Source organism: Capra hircus, unplaced genomic scaffold (assembly GCF_001704415.2).
Source record: "Capra hircus breed San Clemente unplaced genomic scaffold, ASM170441v1, whole genome shotgun sequence".
Classification (NCBI taxonomy): domain Eukaryota; kingdom Metazoa; phylum Chordata; class Mammalia; order Artiodactyla; family Bovidae; genus Capra; species Capra hircus.
In genome coordinates, this window is record NW_017189589.1 from 32,558 (window position 1) to 57,783 (window position 25,226).

The following is a 25,226-nucleotide window of genomic DNA, read 5'->3' on the forward strand; positions in this document are numbered from 1 at the left end:
TTGGTCCTGTTGGGTTACTCTTTTTCAGAGCCATGTTGGGAGAAGCAGGGATTAACTAGGAATTGGGCGCTGTCATGAGGGAAGGAGAATTCAGCAATGGGGTATCACTAGTTAGAAATAGTGAAGAAAAGGGGGGTGGCTGGTAGGAAAGCAGTCATTCTAAGAGGAGGTTGTTATGTCATTTTACAGCTATTGCATGACTTTGGGAGAAATACTTCCTGTTAATTTCACTTCTGGGTTAATCTGTACCTGTCCTCCCAGTGTGGTCAACTGGTGTTTCCACTCTTTCAGTCCTGAATAGTTTTTGTTCTTTGTGCACTCCTCATATCCCCACAATCATCTTATACAAATGCTATTACCATCTCTATTTTATAATTGACAAGAAAGGTTTAGCAAGTAACTCATTCAAGGCCCAGCCATAGCCAGGGCATAGCCTAGAAGGGGATTGATTGTTCGTCAGAAACTACTCAGGACTGAGAGTGGAAATAGCAGTTGATCAGGCTGGGAGGACAGGTACAGATTAACCCAGAAGCAAAATTAACAGGAAATAGTTCTCCCAAAGTCATTGCTTCCAATAGCACTGCTCTAAACTTAATAGTCATGGGAATGTACAAGGAAGGCCTCAGCAGTGTCCTGGCTTGGTTTTCGGTCCTATATTACCATATCTCGATGTGTGCATCTTTCTTACAAAGAAACTATAAATGCAAGGGAGAATCTTTCACAGGAGTTCTTTTGTTCCAACGATCACCTTCCCATAATGCAATACTTCCTAACACCGGTTTCCATCCTCATTTTAGAAAGCAACACGTGCTCAAAATTCATGGGAAGCCTAAAGAGGCTCCCGCTGGAGGAGCAGGACGTGTGCATCTGGGGTGACTTTTCTTTGGGGGAGGCATTTGCAAAGGGTCTTTGACCCAAGTACTGTGCTCACGCCTCCCTTGAACCTGGTCCGGGCATTTGGAAGAGGTACTTATCCCCTCAGGCTGTTTAGGACCAAGGTGGCCTGAGGGGTTGGTGAAGGAAAGGTGAGCAATGCAGGCCGCCCTGCTGCCCGAAAGCCTTCTGCTTGGTCCCCTATGGGGTGGGAGTCTGGGTGGCTTGCGTACCCGTCTTTAGAGCATGGTCTGGGAACCAAGAGCTGGGTAAGGACTGCTGCCCTCCCATCCCTGGCAGGTGGTCCAGATGACGAGTTTGACTTCAAGATGTATATTGCCTTTGTATTCAAGGAGAAGGTAATTTAAAGTTCTTAATGTGATTTAGCACAAGGTGTTTTGTAAGTGTATGGTTTGTGGTAAAGAGTGGTAGACAAAAGTCTCCATTTATATGCTTTAACTTTGACCCTTAAGGTAATTAACCTCAGTCAAAGGAGTTAAGCTGTAACCATGAATGAAAGGCTTTTGTGCTCATTGGTTTGGAAATAATGTAATTCTAAAGCTGAGTAGGATCCCCTTTAGTTAACATGGGGTCAGTAGCCTTGTAAAACTCGCATTTTTGTTTTACAATAAATTTTATTTTCGTGGAGGTACATAGAGAACTTGGTTACTGAATTTAAAGATTATCTAGGTATCTAGAATGTTTGAAAGTAGTAATTGGAATCAAAATGTTTACTTGCTGAAAGCTTTCTGGTTAATCTCCATGCTATAGTTTACTTTTTCTCATGGCACATCTAGTGAAATAGAATGCACTTTAATTTTTAGGAGCAGTTGATTACTGCAATGGTTAATTTGTTTTTAGAAGTACAGCATGACCAAAAGAAGTGTATAGTTTTTTTGGTGTTAAGAGTTAATCCCACAGTAAAACAGCAAATAATGAGTTGTGAATAGTCATGGAAAACATGATAAAACCTTTTGGCAACTGAAAATAATGGACAGTTTCTTAGATAATCAATTTCTATTTGACATGAGGTTAGGTTTTGAATATTAAGGAAACACTGCTTTGATTTTGTGCTTAAGTTGTGAGCTAATTTCACATCAAAAACAGCATCTTGGCATGGTATATCTTTAATTTGAAAGTTTCTTACGTATTTATTCCCACTATTAAAGTTATTAGTATTTAAGATACCAATACAAGCATAGCTGCTAGGTATAGCATAAAATGTGGTTTCGAAAGTCGTTTGTTTTGAAATGATTGTCTCAATATTGAATATCACGGATTTGCTTTTTTCTTTCTTCGTTAATTGCAGAATTGATAAGACCAGATTTTAATGGACACTATTACAATATAGGTTCACTAGAAATACGAGATAAAAATAGACTAGATTTCTGAATTTATCAGATGCTGCAAATTATACCATCTAGCTCTTCTCACACCTGTGGAAATCTTTGACTGGACAGTATCCAGACAGTTGTCTTGAGCAGTTCATGAATTTTATAACCTAAATTGATGAGTTCTTGATCTTAATTAAGTTTGAAGGTTTGGTGGACATTTTTTCCTTCCCTTTTGAATATTGACATTTGTAGTTCAATAATACCCAGAAGGGATAATGGACATTGACCCTAGAGCCTTGATTTTATACTGCTGAGAGTTTGATTTTGCTGTATGTAGAACCAGTTAAGTGAACTTGGATCAGGAGTAAATCACTGTTTTGTTTTTTTAACTGCAGGGGTATCTGGTGTTTGTTTCTCATTGTTTAAGAAATACTGTGCAAAATAAGTTCTTGGTATGGTTACCATACTGCAAAAAAAAAAAAACATGCAGTTAAACATTCTGATAATAGCCTATTTGTGTGTGGTTGGGAAGTAAGGGAGTTGAGGGAGGAACAGAGGGATCCACCTAGTTTGAAAATCTGTGTTTTCTGTATGGAAATAGCTTCAGTTAAGAATTTTGCTGTGTTAGAATAATGCTACAAAACATTGTGTTATGAACTCTGGGTGTTAGACGATGTGCTACCAGTAAGTTAATACACTTTTTTGTTTTTTAGAAGAAAAAATCAGCACTTTTTGAAGTGTCTGAGGTTATACCAGTTATGACAAATAATTATGAAGAAAATATCCTGAAAGGTGTGCGAGACTCCAGTTATTCTTTGGAAAGTTCCATAGAGCTTTTACAGAAAGATGTGGTGCAGCTCCATGCTCCTCGATACCAGTCTATGAGAAGGGTGAGTTCTGTTTTCAAGTCTTGATTGGGTAGGCTTTTGTGAGTTAAACTTGCCTTTCTTTTTTTTCCTCCTAAGAATGGGTAGTGAACGGTGATCCTAAATGTCTTTAAAAACGGAATTTAAATAAAGCATGTGTAACTTTCTTAGGCATTACTCTGTTGGTAATAGTGTACATTGTTGTGATTCATGTATTATATTACTGAGATTTCCTTTTTCAGGGGAGAATAAAACATCTTGCCCCTTGTAAACAAGGAACTTTTGAGGCGGTTTGTCCAAACTTCTGCAACTCGTTGAAAGTTACTGTGGGCAAAGTACCTTGAACAAGAGGGCCCCATCATTAGTAGGCTTGCAGGGCAGCTGGAGATAACCGTGTAGTGGTCTGGAAGAGGTTAATTGGCCTCAATAATCGGCATATGATAAAAATAGCATTTCACCTGTAATAAGGTGATTTAGAAGTTCCAGGACACCTTTGCTTAATTAGGCTCTGATTTTGAAGAGTGGAAATAATGGTACAAGAACTTAAAAGACAAAAAAATGAGAGGTTCAGTTGCAGTTTTCACAGTGCACTGATGAGTTTAGATCTCAATATGATGAACCTTGGACTGATTGATTATATGTGAACTCTACAAAATAAAAATTAGAATTCGGTCATAAACTATTCAGATTGTATACAGTCCTATTACTGTCACCTCTTAAAAGACATAATGTGTGGTAGACCCTTAACACGGATTTGCAGCAACTGTCAGGGCCCACTTATAAGTGGGTTTTTTAAAATAAATAATTTACAGTACTACTCAGTCCACAGTTGGTTGAATCCGCAGGTAAAGAACTGCAGGTATGGGGGGCTAGCTGATAAAGTTACATGCACAGTTTTTGACTCTCATCGATGTCTCTTCTGCCCAGGTTGTTTAAGGGTCAGCTGTATAGTGAACTTTTTGCACTTGAAAATGTTTTTGTAGTCAGACCCTGTAATTTGTGATACTGCTTGTTATGGCTTTGTTTATTTGAAAGTAATGTTTTGTGTGTGTGTGTGGCATTTTACAGGATGTAATTGGCTGTACTCAGGAGATGGATTTCATTCTTTGGCCTCGGAATGATATTGAAAAAAATTGTCTGTCTCCTGTTCTCTAGGTGGAAGGAATCTGATGAGCCTTTTAGGCCTGTTCAGGTATTTTATTCTAAAATAAGTGTGATGAACACATAAATAAGTTGAAAACTCAGAGAATAGGTTCCAGTTTAAGAAATTTCTTAGGAATATGCTTTCTGATAGGTTTTCCTTCACGAGTCCCTCCTGGCCTTTTGACTGTTGTGAGAATGGACAGCATTTGAATTACAGAATCTCTTGAGATTGAGGTGGTTCTGACTACCCAGTGTGTCTTTGAAACTATGGTCAGAGCAAATGTTTTAAGGTAGACATTTGTTGAGTTATAGTGGGGCCCATAGATAAACTTTAGAAAATCTCTTCCTCTCCACCACACTCGCTTCTAAAATATTTTGTATGTAACTCTGGTTCTCAGAGGAATCTCATCTAAGAAATGAATGAAGAAACCCTTTCCTAGGAGTTGATTTGCATATAAAGCTTCATAGGAGAAAAGAATTTAGTAGTGGTTCTTAACTAACTTTCCTTGACATTTGGCTATGTTTGACTTGTCATTTAATGTGCTTGACTATTTCTAATGTTTTATTTAAGGGAATTTATGTGTGTGTTGATGTAGTTTTATTTATAGTATATCTGTGTGTGCATGGTTGTAAGTACAAGAGCCACCAAAAAGTTAATTGTGGTTAGTTTTAGGTCAGATATAGCTATCTTTTCCTTTTTTGCTTAAATATATATATATTTAATAAATGTCTACAATGAACATACTTAGCAATCGGACAAACTAAGAAGTAATTAAGTTTATTTAAAGACTAAGTATACCAAACTAAATTTTAGAAGGCTTATTTTGAACTAATTGCTTAGGACTATGAAAATTGTCATTGAAAAAATTTTGCTTTTATCCATTCTAACGAAGTGTCTTTATAGTGCTTTTGGGTGTAATAGACTAATTGGTATCCTCCTCCTGTCCCCAGGGTAATGTTGCTACACATTAGCTCAAATAAGTTGTCATTTTTCTAAGGTTCATTTGACGGTAGGCTAGATAGAGGTGAACGTCCTCTGTGTGTTGTTATAATTGATGACATCTGCCTAAGATGAATGCGCTGGAGAATTGAAACTGAATATAGAAGACAGAAATGGAAAAGGCATGTTATGTTATCAGGGCAGGTCTTACACCTTGATGGTGCTGCTCTCCAGAAGCACTGTTAGGTTTTTGCTTTTTTCAGTTCAGAATTTCCCATTTGAAAAACTTAGATCTGCTTATCACAGTATATTTTTTTAATTTCTAGTACCCTGTCTTTCTCTCAGACCTTGTTTTAAAAAAATAGTTGTATTAAAATAGTCTTCTCAAGTGTTACTTTTAAAAAAAATTATGGCTGTTAAATTGAGTGTTAATTGCTAGGCTGTCTTTCAAATAAAATTTGATATATATTGAATCTCAGTCCTTAAACTAGGTAGATAGGAGCCTCCTTTTGCAAAGAAACTGTCAGATAGGTAAATAATCCAAGGTCATGCAGTTAAGTGGTAGTCAAGACTTAAGTCTAGGCTGACTATAAAGTCTGTGCTCTTAACTCACTACCCGGTTCTGGGGAAAGTTTCCTGAATGATAAAACCTTAAATTATGGACTGAATATAAGCAATAGGGTATAGGATTATCTAGGATATAGATAATATTTTTATAATTAGCGGTATAAAAACAAACATACTGTTAGGGACCAAACGAAGGGCTCTAGGACCTGAGTCATGTTTACCAGAAAGAGACAGGACATGCGCTCATCCTGCCTGGCCAATCATGTAACACCAGCTACTCCTGTAACTGAGACAAAGAACTGCCTGTATATAAGCCGCCATACTCCTTTGTTCTGGGCTCTTGTCGGATTCCACTGTGCTGGATGAGACATTGGCCCTAGCGCGCTAGAAATAAACTCCCTTCTTGCCTTTGCATTACTGTGGTGGACTTGCTCTCTTGGTCGGTTCAGAGATACGGGCTCGGTGCATAACATTTGGGGGCTCGTCCAGGATCTCCATCCCACCGGGGAGGACAGCTCTCCTGTTAGTAACCTCGTTAGGAGATAAGAGCTCTGAGCACCGGTGCTAACGTTGCAGAAGCCCAGATTAAGTCCAGGGCCCAGTATCGTACTGGGGAGGCATCTGGGTGTAAAGTGCGGAGGCAAGTCCAGCGTAAGGCCAAGGCCTGGTATCATGCTGGGGAGGCGGCTGGCTCTGGTTACTGGATTAAGTCTGGCGTAAGGCCGAGGCCCGGTATCGTGCTGGGGAGGCGTCTGGCTCTGTGAACTCCCTGCAGGTAAGATTCAGTGCATTGTTGGTGGCCACCTTGCGTTTGTTATCTGTTTGTCTATTTGTGGTGTCTGCGTTGCTCTTTGTGTGCTCTGTTGGCTCCCAGTGTACTTTTCTGTGATCATGGGACAAACAACTTCTACTTTATCTCTTATGATTAACCACTTCTCTGATTTCAAGTCTAGAGCTCAGAATCTTTCGTTATTGGTGAAGAAGAGCAAACTGGTGACTTTTTGTTCCGCCGAGTGGCCCACCTTTGTCGTCAGATGGCCACAAGAGGGAACCTTCAATCCCCAAATTATCCAGGCAGTTAAAGAGAGGGTGCTTACTCCTAGTCCTGCCGGGCACCCAGACCAGACTCCCTACATTCTGGTCTGGCAGGATCTAGTGAGAAACCCACCGGAATGGCTTAAACCCTTTGTTCTTGCTCCTTCTAAACCTCCTAAACCTCCCCGTCCCTCTTCCCCAACTCCAACCTCACCAAGCCCACAGGTGCTAGTCATGAAGGCTTCCGAAGAAAAAGAAGGAAAAAAGGACGAGAATCGACCAAAGCCGGTCTTCCAGGAATCTTCTCTGTATCCTAATCTGATAGATCTGGAGACCGAATTGTCCCCACCCCCGTATGCAGATCCACATCCGCCCTTGCTTCCACAGGTTCCACAGGTTTCATCGGGAGAAGCCAGGAGGAGAACCAAGCCTTCAGCTCCTCCCAGAGAATGGGGCCCCGCCCAGGGAACTCAGGGAAGAACAAGGGAAATGGCCAGCATAGCAGAAGAAGAAGACCCAGAAGTCCCCTCCTCCACCGTTGGCGCGTTTCCTGTCCGGGCGGGGCCAGCCAGAGAGGGTGGAGAGCGGACATATCAGTATTGGCCCTTCTCCACTGGTGATTTGTACAGTTGGAAAACCCAGACTCCCTCCTCCTCTGAAAAACTTCAGGGTCTTATTTGATCTTTTAGAGTTTATCCTTTTTACTCACAATCCCACTTGGGATGATTGTCAGCAACTGTTACAGGTGCTTTTCACTACAGAGGAGCACGAGCGGATCCTGTCAGAAGCTCGGAAGAATGTGCCAGGGGTGGATGGGAGGCCCACAATACAGCCTAACCTCATTGAGGAGGGGTTCCCCTTGGTGCGACCCAACTGGGACTTCGAACTCTCTGAAGGTAGGGAGCGTCTCCGAGTGTACCGCCAGACTCTTATGGCCGGCCTTAGAGCGGCCACCAGGAAGCCAACTAATTTGGCCAAAATAAATTCAGTGAGGCAGGAGCCAAATGAGAGCCCAGCAGCCTTCCTTGAAAGGATAATGGGAGCTTTTAGACAGTATACCCCTATGGACCCACAGGCAGATGAGTCACGAGCGGCAGTTATGTTAGCATTTGTAAATCAAGCAGCCCCCGATATTAGAAGAAAGTTACAAAAGATAGAGAGGTTAAGTGAACAATCCTTGCAAGATCTAGTGAGGGCAGCCGAGAGAGTTTTTAATCATAGAGAGACCCCAGAAGAGAGAGAGGAACGCATTAGAAGAGAAGAAAGAGAATTTAGAGCTGAAGAAAACCGTAAAAATCAAAAAGAGCTGGCCCAGATATTTTTTGCTGGGGTTGAAAACAAAAACAGTTTCCAAAAAGGGAAAAAATTGGACTCAAAAACTGAAGAAAAAACGACAAGGCATAAGCTTGAGAAAAACCAATGTGCGTTTTGTAAAGAGTTTGGACATTGGAAAGAAATGCCCCAAGAAAAATCTGAAAGAGGGGCCCAAGGACCCCAAGAACGAGACTCCCTCTCCGGACAGTCATATCCTCTACGCAGGTGAGGATAGCGACTAGGGGGGTCAGGGCTCGAAGCCCCTCCCCGAGTCCTGGGTAACTATGAATGTGGAGGGGCAACCAGTTGGCTTCATGGTGAACACGGGAGCCCAATACTCAGTCTTAAACCAAAAAGATGGACCCATGTCTAAGAAAAGTAGCTGGGTGCGGGGAGCAACCGGGACTAAACGATATGGATGGACTACAAAACAGCATGTGAACTTGGGGGCCCACCAGGTAACCCATTCTTTTCTGGTGATACCTGAGTGTCCAGCACCCTTATTGGGAAGGGATTTACTGTCTAAAGTGAATGCCCAAATTCATTTCGACCACGGACAAGTGTTGGTTTTAAATGGGACCGGGCATCCTCTTCAGGTCCTGTCTCTGGCATTAAAAGATGAATACAGACTCTACTTGCCAGAGGCCCCAGCGACAATAAGCCCCGAAGTACAACCATGGGTTCAAAGATACCCTCAGGCCTGGGCTGAAACAGCAGGAATGGGACTGGCCAAACAGAGGCCCCCTATCATTGTGGAACTGAAAGCCAGTGCTTCCCCAGTGAGGGTACGGCAGTATCCCATGAGTCAAGAGGCTCGACAAGGAATTAACTCCTCATATACAACGCCTCATAGATGCTGGGGTCCTGAAAAGGTGCCGGTCCCCATGGAACACTCCCCTGTTGCCTGTGAAAAAGCCTGGGGGAACTGATTTTAGACCGGTTCAAGATCTACGAGAAGTCAACAAACAGGTGAGTGATATTCATCCTGCGGTTCCTAACCCTTATACATTGCTAAGCAACTTGCCTCCAAACTACATTTGGTATACTGTTTTAGATTTAAAAGATGCCTTTTTCAGTTTGCCTCTTGCCCCCGCAAGCCAAGAGATCTTTGCCTTCGAATGGCAGGAAGACGGTGGTCAGACCCCTGTGCAGCTGACATGGACTCGCTTACCACAGGGTTTCAAAAACTCGCCCACGTTATTTAAAGAGGCCCTGCACGAAGACCTCCATGAGTATCGGGTTGAACACCCTACCATTGTTTTATTACAATATGCTGATGACCTTATGCTGGCAGCGGCTACAGAGAAAGAGTGCCAAGAGGCAACAGGTGACCTTCTCCAAACCTTGGGGACTTTAGGTTACAGGGCCAGTGCCAAAAAGGCCCAGATTGCCAAGCAAGAGGTTACATACCTCGGTTATAAGATAAAACAGGGCCAGAGGTGGCTAACACAGGCTATGAAAGAAACCATCCTCCAGATCCCTGAGCCGGCTAACCCTAGACAAGTGAGAGAATTTCTGGAAACTGTGGGATATTGCCGGTTATGGATCTTGGGGTTTGCAGAAAAGGCCAGGCCCCTATATGAAGGGACCAAAGAAAACAAGGACTGGAAATGGACTGAGCCAATGAAAGAGGCCTTCCAAGAGCTCAGGCGAGCCTTGCTAGAAGCTCCTGCCCTTGCCCTCCCTGATCCATCTAAGCCTTTCCAGTTATTTGTAGATGAAAAGAGGGGGATAGGAAAAGGGGTACTAACACAGAGATGGGGACCATGGAAGCGACCTGTAGCTTACCTTTCCAAGAGACTGGACCCAGTGGCAGCCGGATGGCCACCTTGCCTCCGTATCATCGCGGCCACCACGCTCTTAGTCCACGATGCTGATAAACTGACTTATGGACAGAGACTCTTGGTCTACACTCCTCATGCCATAGAGAGAGTTTTAAAGCAACCCCCAGGTAAATGGATTTCTAATGCTCGCTTGGCACACTACCAGGCCTTGCTACTTGACACCCCACGGATTCATTTCCAAACGCCCTGCACTCTAAATCCGGCCAGTTTTGCCCAATCTGGAGGAAAATAGCCCCCTCCATGATTGTGATGAGATACTGGCCGGGGTAACAGCAATACGAAAGGACTTAACCGATACTCCACTGGATAACAGTGAGCTAATATGGTTTACAGATGGCAGCAGTTATGTGAAAGATGGACAGAGACGGGCCGGAGCCGCAGTAGTAGATGACTCTGGACAGACGATATGGGCAGAGGCCCTTCCCCCGGATACCTCAGCACAAAAGGCAGAGTTAATTGCCCTGATTCAAGTATTAGAGAGAGCCAAAGGAAAAAGAATAACTATTTTCACTGACAGTCGCTATGCTTTTGGCACAGTACACATCCAGGGCCCAATATATCGGGAACAGGGGTATTTGACAGCTGAAGGAAAAGAAATTAAAAATTTGCCTGAAATCCGTAGACTTTTAGAGGCTGTACAGATGCCTCGGGCTGTGTCAATAGTACACGTACCTGGACATCAGAAGGGTGACAGCCCCACGGCACGAGGGAATCGTGCCGCAGACCTGGCAGCTTGAAAAGTAGCTGATGAAGATTTCATCACCCCTGTGTTGGTGATCGGACTTCCACCTCCAGGTATGGGAACTCTGCCTCCAACCCCTGAGTATTCATCCACAGACCTTGCTTGGATCCAAGAACACACCAACCTTCAAAAAGGTGAAGATGGATAGTACCGAGACTCAGACGGCTACTTGATACTCCCTGCTCAGTTGGGACGGCAACTGTGTGAGCATTTACACTTGTCTTCTCATCTGGGAGCAAAGAAAACTCTGATGCTCTTTCAAACTGCGCGCCTGCGATTTCCCCAGCACCAGACAACTGTAAAGAACATAGGGCATGCTTGTAAGGCATGTCAACAGATGAGGCCAGGAAAAGGACAACATGCAGGACTGAGGTATCGGGGAGAAGGACCAGGGCAACACTGGGAAATAGATTTCACCGAGGTAAGGCCAGGCAAGTATGGTTACCGGTACTTGTTAGTGTTGGTGGATACCTTCTCAGGGTGGGTGGAAGCTTTTCCTACAAAGGGAGAAACTGCAATGATAGTGGCGAAAAATATTTTAGAAGAAATAGTTCCCAGGTTTGGCCTGCCGGTGACCATCGGCTCTGATAATGGACCTGCTTTTGTGAGTCAAATAGTTCAGAGCCTTGCCCTAGCCCTGGGGACTAAATGTAAGTTACATTGTGAATACAGTCCACAGAGCTCAGGGCAAGTAGAAAGAATGAATCGGACCCTAAAAGAAACTTTAACTAAATTGGCTATAGAGACTGGCGGGGACTGGGTGACCCTCCTTCTCTTTGCCCTCTTCCGTGCGCGTAATACTCCTTATCAACTTAATCTGACCCCATTTGAAATTCTGTGTGGGAGACCTCCCCCTGTATGTCCAATATTTGAAGGAAAGAAACTACCGCCTCCCACGTTGAGACAATTCCAAGAGGCCTTGATGACCTTAAGCAAGGTGCACTCTCGTGTCTGGAAACTGCTCCGGGAAATACATGTGGGTCAAAATCAGGGCGTCGTCGACAGGACCAAGACAACTTGTCTGGACCATCTCATGGATGACCATGTTACTCTGCTCCGAAGCTGCCAGCGTGAACCCTCACCAACCCGTCAGAATCACCTGGAAACTGCAAAATGGACTAACACGTGAGATGCTTAACTCCACCACCGCAATACATCCACCAAATACTTGTTGCCCAGACTTATACTTTGACCTTAAGCTGGTGGTGAATGTACCCTGGAAGAGGGGCAAGCTCCAGAATCATGCATTCTGGGCATGTCCAGGTGCGCCCAGGCATAACTGGAAGATCTGTGGGGTTATACAGGACTCTTATTGTAAATCTTGGGACTGCGTAACTTCCAATGATGGGTCGGAGACTCCAGGGTATAGACGGTGGGATGTAGGAAATCAGGACTTGCTTAACTTCTCATTTGTAGGACCTGTACCTCCGTACTCCGATTGGGAAAAGGATCATAACTTTGCCCAGGTAAAAATAAGGTTTAACATTGACAAAGCAAAAAGAGAAAAGGCCTGGGTCAACGGGATATCATGGGGGCTTCAGACCAGAACTGACGGGTTCCCATACCGGGAGTATTATAATGGGATCATTGTTGTGAGTCAAGTTTTAGAACCGGTACAAATGTATAGTATCGGTCCAAACCCCGTTGAACAGGTCCATGCAACTCTCTACCCTACAACCTCCGTACCTACATCCCAGGGACCAACAAAAGACCCAGAGGCGGGCCCCCTTGCTAAACTCGGGCAAACAGATCCACTATGGAAATTAGTAAAGGCAGCTTATGCTACCTTAAATCAAACCCATCCTGAGGCAACTAAATCTTGTTGGTTATGTTACAACTTAATTCCCCCTTATTACAAGGGAGTAGGCCTCAACGCCTCTTATGACCTGGCCAACGGCACCGATCCTCCTCAATGTCAATGGGGAGAATGAAAAGTAGGCCTTACAATGAGAGAGGTATGGGGAAAAGGGTTATGTATGGGCAAGGTATTATCAGAAAGGTCTCCACTGTGTGCGCATGTTGTTGAGCCTACGGACTTGCCCATAGCCAGGTGGCTAATACCACAGATGGGAGGATGGTGGGTCTGTTCACACACGGGGCTGACTCCATGCTTACACAGCTCAATCTTTGATCCCAAAGAAGAATTCTGTGTTATGGTAGCAGTCGTGCCAAAGATTCTGTACCGACCAGAGGAAACAATATATGATTACTGGGCCCAAAAATTGACCCTAAATCCTCAAGAAAGAGCTTACAAAGTCAAGAGGGAACCTCTTACTGCCATAACCATAGCAACTATGTTCGGTCTTGGAATAGCCAGGGCCGGAACAGGAATAACAGCTTTGTCCTTGCAAAGCCAAGGATTTAACTCCCTGAGAGCGGCCATAGATGAGGACATCACCCGTATAGAGCAATCTATTAGAATTATTATTTAGAATTATCTATTAGAATCTATTAGAGCAATCTATTGGAATCGTCTTTAACTTCCCTATCTAAAGTAGTTCTGCAAAACAGAAGAGGATTAGATCTGCTCTTTCTGCAACAGGGGGGACTCTGTGCTGCCCTAGGAGAAGAGTGTTGTTTTTATGCTGATCACACAGGAATAGTTAGAGAATCTATGGCCAAAGTAAGAGAGGGACTAGCCCAACGTAAATGAGAACGTGAGGCTCAACAAGGATGGTTTGAGTCTTGGTTTCAACAATCCCCTTGGTTGACCACCCTAATCTCCACCTTGCTGGGACCCCTGCTAGTACTTCTACTGATGCTTACCTTTGGCCCATGTATTATCAATAGACTTGTAGCCTTTGTAAAGGAACGCATAAATACAGTACAGCTGTTTGTGCTTCGGCAACTATCAAACTGTGTCTCAGGACTGAGAGGAAGATTCCTCTATGTGATCTAAGGTCAGGGGGGAATGTTAGGGACCAAACGACGGGCTCTAGGACCTGAGTCATGTTTACCAGAAAGAGACAGGACATGTGCTCATCCTGCCTGGCCAATCATGTAACGCCAGCTACTCCTGTAACTGAGACAAAGAACTGCCTGTATATAAGCTGCCATACTCCTTTGTTCTGGGCTCTTGTCGAATTCCACTGTGCTGGATGAGACTTGGGCCCTAGCGCGCTAGAAATAAACTCCCTTCTTGCCTTTGCATTACTGTGGTGGACTTGCTCTCTTGGTTGGTTCGGAGATACGGGCTCGGTGCATAACACATACTTCTTTGGAGTAATTTTAATATAAATATCCTGAATGAGTGGAGAAGGCAATGGCAACCTACTCCAGTACTCTTGCCTGGAAAATCCCATGGACAGAGGAGCCTGGCAGGCTGCGGTCCATGAGGTCACTAAGAGTCAGACATGACTGAGCGACTTCACTTTCTTTTTTCACTTTCATGCATTGGAGAAGGTAATGGCAACCCACTACAGTGCTCTTGCCTGGAGAATCCCAGGGATGGCAGAGCCTGGTGGGCTGCCGTCTATGGGTTCGCACAGAGTCAGACACGACTGAAGCAACTTAGCAGCATCCTGAATGAGAAACCTTAAATAAAAATAGGGTTTATTCTCTCAAGGTTAGTGAAGGAAAGGCAAACTTTAATTCACACACCTTTTTTTCTGACTCAAAGCATTTTAAAAGCAGAATACTTCAGTAGTGAGATTTAGTAGAAACCACAGTAAAGATTGTTTTAAAATACTGAGTTCTGCTCTATTCATAGTACTATGAAGCCCAGGGAGTGGTCTACTCTTTCCTCTTCGTTCCTAATGCTTTTGCTGCAGGTTAGCTCTTCATCCTGCTATTACAACATTCATTACTTTCCTTCCGGGAATTGTTTCTTACATGCTGCCTATTAGTTTTCTTTTTTGTGTGGACCATTTCTTCCCAAAACTCTGGATATTCAGACAGGATAGAATTGATGTGCCACAGAAACACAGGCAAAGCCTTTTTCAGTCTCACTTGAATTTCTTGTCAGTGTGTTATCTACTGTCCTCTTCCATCCACCCTGATATATGCCATAGTGAAACATTTGAGGCTGTCTTTTTTGAGCAGCATCCCGATTTTGACACACTTGTGTTTGTGTAGGTTCTGTTTCCTAGAATGGCATTTTCCAAATTGGTTTCCATTTTTATTTTCCCCAGGGAAAATTACTGTCATCTTTCAAGGCCCAGTCCAAAATCATCTGCTAATACTGCCCTCATTGTCTACCGTTAGTTATTTATTCTTTCTTCTCATGGTGCTTTTAACAGTAAGAACCCATTTTAAGATTTTTTTTTTTTTAACAAATAACCACATCGTATCCTGGGAAAGGTTTGAAGTAAGTTAGGGTTTACGTTTTTATGTTGCTTTTCCTCTTCAGCAGTATGTGAGTCCCTTAAGAATGAGATAATCTTATTTATATTTGTCAGTATCTAATAACATGCTTTTTGTATCGAGTTCAATACATATTTGAATTGTGCAAAAGTATAATTCAATATTTTATGTAGAGTCATGTGTAGGGGATACCATGTTTTATGTTACGGCTTATGAGAAAAACTGGTGGGTACTAAAACCCTAGACAGCAAGGTCTGATGCTTTTTCCATGTTAGTATTTTCTACTGTCTTTGACATAAAGGGAGAATAAAGATTGTTTGAACCAAATGGGCTAATAATCATTTTTACAATTCACTATTCTAAAATATCAGATTGTTTAAGGTTTCCAGGTTTCTTGAATTCCCTGTTAGCCTGGTCTTTTCACCTGTAATTTGGCCTCTCCATAGACATTTTGTTGGATAATCTTCCTCATGTTAAAAGATCGAAAAAATGTTATGACCGACTTGATAACTGTTTTTCATAATGTAAAAAACTTTACTGATACAGAAAAAAATGTATAAAAACATTTTTTTTAATTTGAGGGGTTCCTGTATTCTTAGATACTCAACTTTGTGACACCTGGAAGTATATTGCAGGTGTAGGTTTACTTTTCATTTACTCCTCTTAACTGATGGGTTAGAGCCCTTTTATTTTATAGATGAGGAAGCTGAAATTTAGAAAAGTTAAGGGGTTTGCACAGGTCACGTAAGTAGTGAGGTGTGCAGCTGGGATTGGAATATAAATAGATTCCTTTCCAAGAGCCATCTGTAGCATTCTTTGTTATGTAAGGGAAAGCTGGGTGGTATTATTGGACTAAGTACTAAAGCAGGAGTCTTGAGCTGAGTAGGTCTGAAAATCTCATTTAATGATATTTGGCTTAAAAGGAGTATTAAAGTTTAGTCACTTCGGTATAGTTTTTCTTGAAGGTCAAATTATGAAGTGGTAAACAATAGAACTTTCTGTGATGAAGGAAACTTGTGTATCCCAAGAGATTATTTAGAATGGTGGCCAGTAGCCACCAAGTGAGACTATGGATCATTTGACATGCGGCCAGTACAACTAAAGAACTGAGTTTTCAAATCCACTTAATTAATATCAATGTAAGTAGCCTCTATTCGTTACCATATTGGAGAGCACAACTGTATGCATGTGGGTGCAGTAGACGTTTTAGGTAGTGTAACATGGTTGCAGTTACATGTAAATATCTTATTTCTTAGGCCAAATTTGAGTTTCATCACGGTGACTATGAAAAACAGTTTCTGCATGTACTGAGCCGAAAGGACAAGACTGGAATTGTCAACAATCCTAACCAGTCGGTGTTTCTCTTCATTGACAGACAGCACTTGCAGGTAAACTTTTTTTTTTTGGTAAACCACACAAGGGCTCATTTTAAAAGTTTACTGGTTAGTAAATTGTTTTCTGTATGTTATTTAATTCTGATTTGCCCCTTCAGTATTGCATTATTTTTGAAGTTATTTAAAAACCAGGAAACAGATGTCCTGATCTTAACCTGGAACATTGATTCCCAAACTGCTGCATGTTAGATCTACATGGGGAGCTTTTCTAAAAGTCATGATTTCAGTTTGCAGTAATCAGAATCTGTATTTTGAATAAAATCCTCAAGAGATTGATAACATATTTATGTATTGAGAAGCACTGGCATAGATCTTTTAAATATCTAAAAGGATGAAAGCACATCTGTATTTTAAAGGTCCACAGGAATTTTAAATAAGTACTTCCAATTTAGTAGCAATCCAAGTATTCCAAATTGATTTTTATTCTGTAAAATGTTTATTCTTATCGGCCTAAGCCTAATAAATGTCATCATTTAGAATTCATAGTGGGTAATAGATACTTTGTTAATTGTTAAAAATAGCATTGTAATTTATTTAGCATTCATTCAACAGATGAGTGCTAAGTGTCAGGTATTGTATAGCAGTGAACAAGTTAGAAATTCCTGCCCTATGGGTTGGCATTTCATTGTGGGAAACCTAGAAGTAGGTAAGTAATGAATACTACTTTTTTTTAAAGTACAATATTAATTGCATTGTGTAGAACATTTTTGTTTTTGTTAGAGCAAGTCTGTGCAAGACAAGGTACTAGAGAATTAGAAATGGGAGTCAAACTGCTGCCTTCAAGGAGCTGATGAGCTATTTCGGGAAGATTGTATATTTTGTACCTTATAGAAAGTGTAGTTACAAGTAAAAGAAACTGGGAGTTAAGAAAATTAATTTCGCTGGAAGCATGTGATAAAACTGATAGAAAAGTATACAGTTTAGGTGGGGTGTTTTTTGTTTGGGGCCTTTTTTGTTTTTAGTTTCCTATTTACCTTAGTGCTCCTGCGGTGAATATTTTTTGGTTGACTCTTTTATCCTTTTTAATTGCTTATAGTGTACTTTCGTTTGAGTTACTTACTGAGAAAATACTGTAGAGCAGGATATTCGACTAGTGTCTACAGTTGACCCTTGAATGACACAGGTTTCAACTGCACTCGTCCACTTACACGTGACATTTTTTCAATAAATACATAACTGCTCAGTCCAGTTGGCTGAATTCATGGTTTGTTCAGTCAGCTGATGTGTAACTGTATATATGGAGGGAAGACTAAATTATACATGGGGATTTTCAACTGCATTTAGGGCCTGTGTTCCAATCCCTGTGTCTTAAGTGTCGTGTCATCTGTACATAATATTTTACGCATTCATGACATAACCTTTTTCTTTTTTTGATACTTTTAGGCTATGTGGTTTATCTGTGAATTTGTTCAAATTTTCACAAATCTCAAATTTTTTCCAATATGTTTATTGAAAAAATTTACTTATATGTGGCCCTGAGCAGCCCAAACACATGTTGTTTAGGAGTCAACTGTTTTATGCACCAAACTCAATACTAAGAGCTTTCCGTGTATGAGCTCATTTAATCCTCATAACAGTCTTTTGATGTATAGATCTTACTATTCCCATTTTATAGTTAAGGAAATTAAGAAATTTGATTGAAATCATCTAGCAGAGATCTCCCCTTTATATTCTAACACAATATATATGATAAGGGCTAGACCAAAAAAATTTTGAATGGGTGGTGGTATAGAAGCTCATGCCTAGAATTCAGATTCTAACATACATGCAGTAACTTACTGGCCATGAGACCTTGGACAAATAACTTCTGTGATCATGTTCTTTTCTATAAATGTAGTAAATGAAAGTCCTAGGTTTTAAAAGTTAAAATGAAAAAATATATATGTATGGGTTCATTTATGTACATAGGTATATAGACTGCTTCAGACATTGGCAAAGTCCACCTTCTGTTCTTTTTGCCTTTTTTCTTTTAAAGAGGTGCTGTAGTGAAAAGATGGAAAACTTTGAAGGCAGTTCTGGGTTCAGACTTCATCTTCCACTTACCAGCCGTAGTTTTTTGTGAAAGTACCTAGCACTTGTTTATCAGAAGTTAGATGTTAAAATGGTAACTGCTTTGTTAAAATACTCAACGAGTGTGATTTATCTGTTGATACTTTGGCCTTGTCCTTTACCTCAGGATATGCTTAAATCTCTTAACCTATTTCTGATTTCTCTGCCTTCTGCTCTCACCACATCTGCTGTCTTTCTGTATACAAACGTGATTGCAAATTATTCAAATCTATCTCCATTATATGCCTTTAATCCTAATTTCTTGTAGCTAGTAGTCTGATTTTCGTAACTTTAAAGTCTGCATAAATTCTGTGAACATTTAGTATCTTATTGACTCTTTTTCTGTATTTCGTATGTGAAGGTTCTGTCCCAGCTAGACTAAGTCCCCTATGAATAGGGACCATAATTTCTTGCCTTACTCTATATGCTTTGTTACTGTGTTCTTAAGTGCTTAATAAATTGTGGGAGATTTTCATGTGATAATTGGCCAGTTACGTTGAGGTCCTTCTTAAGAATATTCTACAAATTTTTTCCCCTTCCAGACTCCAAAAAACAAAGCTACAATCTTCAAGTTATGCAGCATCTGCCTCTACCTGCCACAGGAACAGCTTACCCACTGGGCAGTTGGCACCATTGAGGATCACCTCCATCCTTACATGCCAGAATAGAGTGCTGACCAGCAAAATGGAGAAGATCAGAGAGTGCAGCAGCAATTTTTTTTTCTTACCACTTGATTCTTTCAGAGTTTAAAGAAAAATGGACTCATGCACAGAACACTATGCATTTTGAAACTTGTTCATCCTGGATTTTTTTTTTTAATCATTTGTATCTCAGAACTTAAATTAGATGTCTTCTGCACGGACTGTGTGAAAGAAGATGCTTTGCATATTTGCTGCACTGCATCAGCATCTTACTAAAAATGTGAAATGAAAGGACTATTGTACACTGAAATGCTTAAATGTTTCTGAAAGCACAAGGTGATACTCATTTTTGATGGTCTTTCCATTTGTGCTGGTGTTGGCCTCTTTGACACCTGTCATCAGTATTTGGAGGGTGAGAAGTGAATGTAACAGGTATAAACAACGTTTTTAAAACTTACAGCTTTGCTATAATCACCGTTGTTCAGAGCAGTATCAGATTCATTCTAATGGCCAAAAGTGGTTGTTTAAAAAAGAAAAAGAAGATACAACCATAGGAAAGAAATCTTTAAAAAGCATCTCATTGTAGGCAGTCTTGCCTCATGTATTACTGGGTCATGTTTGTTTCCTGGTACTCATAAATGTATGTATTTTATTTCCAGATCTCTTTCCCCAAGTTGCTGTTACGAAAGAGGATTCTGCCGAGTGTGCACACAGTTACACACGTTAAAGCAGATCTGGAGTCTGAAGTAGCTAAGCGGCTCTGAAACAGAAATACATTCATAGCTGCAGAAACCACAATAGGTAGAGGACTGTCCTTTTGGTTTTTGTTTTTTGGTTTTGAAAAGAAGAGATTTTTATTATAAAGAAAAACAATTCCAGTGAATTGTGCAGAAATACTGGTTTTTACACCATCCTAAAGGAAAACTTAGGGGTTTTTTTGATGTAGAAATGTTATTAAAGTTGGGATCTTAAATTGTGCGGGGAGGAAAAAAAACACCATTGAGTGTCAAAATTCTAAAAGCAGAACTCATTTTGTGCAATGAACATAAGGAAAGACTACTGTATAGTTTTTTTGTTTATTTTTCTTTTAAATGAAGAAAAGCTTTGCTTAAGGGTTGCATACTTTTATTGGAGTAAATCTGAATGATCCTACTCCTTTGGAGTAAAACTTAGTGCTTACCGGTTTCCAATTGTATTTAGCTTCTGGTTGGAATTTGAATAAATGAAAACCTAAATAAAATAGGTGAAAGTTCCCTGACTATTCAGGTGAATACACAAAACTTGAAGTGGTAACTTTTCTTCTAAGTCACTTGGGTACCTGTTATTGAGACCTTAGCCCATGGCTAAACCGTAAACTCAGAAGCAAAGTTGGGTTTGTAATTTCAACAGGAATGGGAATCAAAGACATTTTGTCAGCTTTTAACAATTACCAGCCTGGCCTTATACCTGGCTTTGTGGAAAAGACAAAAATACTCTTATTCACAATGCACTTCCATGTTTTCTGATCAATTGACAATTGGAATCTATTTGAAATGAACAGTTTCTCATGGTCAGGGGCTGTTCTAAACTCTAACTGCTCTGAGTGGAACTAGGTGCAAAGGTTTAGGAACTTGTCCCCATACTCAAGTTTTGAAGGGCTCAGGCCAATTTTTTTTAAAAAAAACAACAGTGTCTTTATTTGGTATTTGAGTGATTGCCTTTGTGGTTAAATTTGGATTAGGTATCCTGGTCATTGCCCATTGTGAGTGATGTTACACCCCCTGAAGTTAATATCCAGAAACACACTGCTCGTGTGCTCTTTATTGATGTCCCATGTTCATTGGTGAAGGTGGTGTCCTATTTCCCCATTTTGTAGTTACTATTTTATATTTATTCTACATGTGCCAGCATTCTTTCAACAAGGAAGAGCTCTCCTGTCTCAGCCATTTATTGTTACCTAAACGGTATGCACTCATTTCTTTTCAGTGACATATTGTTTATTTGTAATTGGAAAAGAATTGCTGTACAATAATGTGGGTTCTGCCATAGATTAGCACGAATCACTCATAGGTATACATGTCCCTCCCTCATGAACTTCACCTCCCACCCCTCTGTTATTACAGAGCACTGGGTTTGAGCTCTCTGTGTCATACACTGCTATGTAATTTTCACGCCTTGTTTTATTGAGCACTTCCTGACTTTCAAATACAAGATAGGTTCGTCTTGTTATTTCCCTATCCCACCCCCCAGCTCTGAAATCAGCTCTTTCTCCAAGGATACCAAGTTACTTTTCATAGGCAATACTAGATCTGGGTTTCCTATGTGCTCACTGCTATTATCAAGTCTGCTTCTGCCCTTCAGCAAACAGGGCTATATGTATTCTGATGTGTATTCTAATATAACCAAATAATCATCAACCTTTAACTATTAACTGTTTCCAGCTTCCAAAGGAAGTTACTCCCTTTCTTTATGATCATCAGTTGTGAAATGTTAGAACTAAGACCCTGATGCAGAAACCAATTATAAATATGCAGAAACCAAACCACAGTTGACAGAAATTTGAGAAATTGACTAAAACAATTTGTGAAGTTGGGTCTTTTTAATACCAAGCATTAGGAGGTTGAAGATCTGCATGGCTTTATCCTAGGTACTAGAAAAGGGAATTCTGTACTCCCCACTACCACCACTATAAAATATACTAATCCTGAACTGGGCTATTTATCCCACTGGGCTATTTATCACTAATCTGCTTTGCCTTAAACTTTATTGAGAACTGCTCACTCTTTTTTAGTGTGGCCTGTGGTTCATCTGCTTTGAGGTTCCATAATCTTGGAATTGGGTTTTTAAAAAAAATGTAGCATTTTAGAGCTGAGAAGGACCTACAATTTAAGGATTAATCATTAATTTGACCTTTAGCTCGATCCTTAGGTTTTAGTTTTGAGGTGCTCTTACCTCAAATGGCCCTGTGAGCTTTGCTTTACCTGTTTTCAAAAACACTCTGAGCTAAGAGTGTTTTCATCCAAGTATCACGTATGATTATAGACTAAAACTTAACTCGAAATCAAAGAATATAGACAACCCCCCATCCTGTATTCCACTTGATCTCTGGCATCTTCCCCGAAGACTATTTCTTGGCTACTTCTAGTTGTGGTATTTTGAAAAATTACATTTGTCCAAATCAGGTTTTACTCTGGACACTCATTGTTGGGCGGCTTCACTTAGCCTTCAGATGGTCTGTTTCCCATGTGTTTGGTATGTCTGCCTTGTGCTATTATTTTCCCGTGGCCTTGTTAGTCAGATCCACAGAAGCAAATGAAATTGATCTTCCTTCCTTCAAAACATGTGCTGTAATCAGTATGTCTTCTCCATTTTAGCAGGTGATATGTACCTTGAAAGGAAATATTTAAATTTAGTTAACAATGGTTTTTAAAAGAGAAGGTTGAGTGCATCTCATAACAGCCGTATGTTATTTTTTTCCTCGATAGTTCAAGAATAATATCAGTAAACTTTCTGTCCCTTCTAATTTGAATGGTAGATCCTGACCCAAGTTCTCTCTTACTGATTCCTTACATGCACACAAGTTTGTTTTCCCATAAATTACAGGGGTTTTCAACTGCTCCCCAGCCCTGCGGCCTTCTTTGTTTTTTAGGTTTCCTACTTCATATTTATTTGGGGCTAGTGAAAGATTCCCCAAGCTTTCATTTAATTTGCTTAACTTCCAATGTGAGGTAATTACTTGCTGTTTGTTATCAATATGCAGAAATTACTCAGCTCTAAAATGATTTTAAAACAACTAATGGCAACCCACTCCAGTACTCTTGCCTGGAAAATTCCCATGGATGGAGGAGCCTGGTAGACTGCAGTCCATGGGGTTGCTAGGAGTCCGACTCGACTGACTTCACTTTCACTTTTCACTTTCATGCACTGGAGAAGGAAATAGCAACCCACTCCAGTGTTCTTGCCTGGAGAATCCCAGGGATGGTGGAGCCTGGTGGGCTGCCGTCTATGGGGTAGCAGAGTTGGACACGACTAAAGCGACTTAGCAGTAGCAGTAGCAGCATAAGGAATTAATATGAGGCCCTCTTGGATAATCAGGCAGCTCCTGATTGAGACCAAAACTTCGGCTACCACAGACTTTGAAAGGTCAAAATTATGTTTGGCTTATTAAAGATGCTTTATGGTTGTAATAGCAATATCTTGGAAGATCATGAAGTGCCGTGCTAGGCTGGAAGATCTCTGCTCCTAACAGTCTTGAGGCAAAGCAGCGTCATCAGGCGATCTTAACCCTCATCACCATGGAATATAGGAAGAACTGAATATGTGCTCAATGTCCGAGCAGTTCTTTTTGTTCATCTTAATCTCAAAAGACCCTTTGCATTTTAGTCTTGTGATTTGCTTATTGCATGCTCATTTCCATAGTAAAGACAGACTAAATGTTAAGTTAGCCTCTTTTAATTTTGTTGCTGCAGTCACCATCTGCAGTGATTTTGGAGCCCAAGAAAATAAAAGCCTGTCACTGTTTCCATTGTTTCCCCATCTATTTGCCATGCAGTGATGGGACTGGATGCAGTGATCTTAGTTTTTTGAATGTTGAGTGTCAAGCCAGCTTTTTCACGGCCCCTTTCACTTTCATCAAGAGGCTCTTTAGTTCTTCACTTTCTGCCATAAGGGTGGTGGGTATCTGCCATATCTGAGGTTACTGATATTTCACCCAGCAATGTGATTCCAGCTTGAGCTTCATCTAGTCCAGCGTTTTCTCATGATGTACTCTGCATATAAGTTAAATAAGCAGGGTGACAATATACAGCCTTGACGTGCTCCTTTCCCAATTTGAAACCAGTCTGTTGTTCTATGTCCAGTTCTAACTGTTCCTTTCGACTTGCATGAAGATTTCTCAGGAGACAAGTGAAGTGTTCTGGTATTCCCATCTCTTCAAGAATTTTCCATAGTTCATTGTGAACCACACAGTCAAAGGCTTTGGCGTAGTCAATACAGCAGGAGTAGATGTTTTTCTGGAATTCTCTAGCTTTTTCTATGATCCAGTCGATGTTGGTAATTTGATCTCTGGTTCCTCTGCCTTTTCTTTTCTAAATGCAGCTTGAACATCTGGAAGTTCTCAGTCCAAGTATTGTTGAAGCCTGGGCTTGGAGAATTTTGAGCATTACTTTGCTATTGTGTGAGATGAGTGCAATTGTGCGGGTAGTTTGAGCATTCTTTGGCATTGCCTTTCTTTGGGATCGGGATGAAAACTGACCTTTTCCAGTCCTGTGACCACTGCTGAGTTTCCAGTTATGCTGGCATATTGAGTGCAGCATTTCACAGCATCATCTTTTAGGATTTGAAATAGCTCAGCTGGAATTTCATCACCTCCACTATCTTTGTTCATAGTGATGCTTCCTAAGGTCCACTTGACTTCCCTTTATCACTGATTATATATTCCTGATTATATTATTATTACTAATATATAATGTACTTAGAAATCCCTTTAGTTCCAGATTCTAAAACCATGCAATGTTTTTAAGGCAAATCTGTAGCTGCACTTGGGGATGACCAACTAAGGGCAACTCATGCTCTATTTCTGTTATAAATGTGTGTAGTCTCAGTTGTTTGAAATGAGTTATCACATTGAAAAAAGTTATTTGGGGTGCAGTTTGCATACGTACGTTATGTTCATATCAATACTGACTCCGGCCATACCCCTTTCTGTGCACAGCAGAGCAAGCGTTGATATGACGTCCACTAAGGTGGCTGTCATGCCGCCATGGAGAGTGCCCAATTGATTGGTATGCTGCTCTTCTACTTTCATTTCACAAATCACTTTCCCAGGGGCAGCAGAAACAAGAGTCACCTAAGTGTTAAAAAAGAAAAAAAAGAGAATTTTGAATATTTGGTGGTATTAGAAAAGACAAACAGCTCTACCAAGAACTGTCATTGGATTAAACCAAGCCACCCCCAAAAGTTGATTCGGAAACTGAAAATCAAGTTACTAGTCTCTCGATAGAAATGAACTCTGGAGTAAATTGTTTTGAAATAAAAAAGGAATATTTAGGGAGAAACAGGAGTGGTTTTCTTAATCTCCACTCCTCTGCAGAAATCAAACTTTCCATCTGAGCTTTTGAGCTCTATGTACAGCAACCTGGCATCTCTTAATGTCTTCTCAGAAATTTTGCACTTAACAAAGTCAGGTGGTCCTTGTGATGATT

General features: G+C 40.9%; 1 protein-coding gene and 1 pseudogene across 1 annotated transcript; one reads left to right on the forward strand and one right to left on the reverse strand.

Moving 5' to 3' along the window:
• Positions 1-1,061: 1,061 nt before the first annotated feature.
• On the forward strand, positions 1,062-20,324 carry LOC106501924 (uncharacterized protein C6orf62 homolog). The gene is given in 6 exon segments (XM_018044525.1): positions 1,062-1,232; positions 2,921-3,097; positions 4,142-4,201; positions 4,203-4,265; positions 16,217-16,348; positions 18,946-20,324. Coding segments are annotated over 6 exon segments (714 nt in total). The 5' UTR covers positions 1,062-1,076; the 3' UTR covers positions 19,072-20,324.
• Positions 20,325-22,210: 1,886 nt separating this feature from the next.
• Positions 22,211-24,871, reverse strand: LOC108634553 (annotated as a pseudogene).
• Between the last annotated feature and the right edge of the window lie 355 nt (positions 24,872-25,226).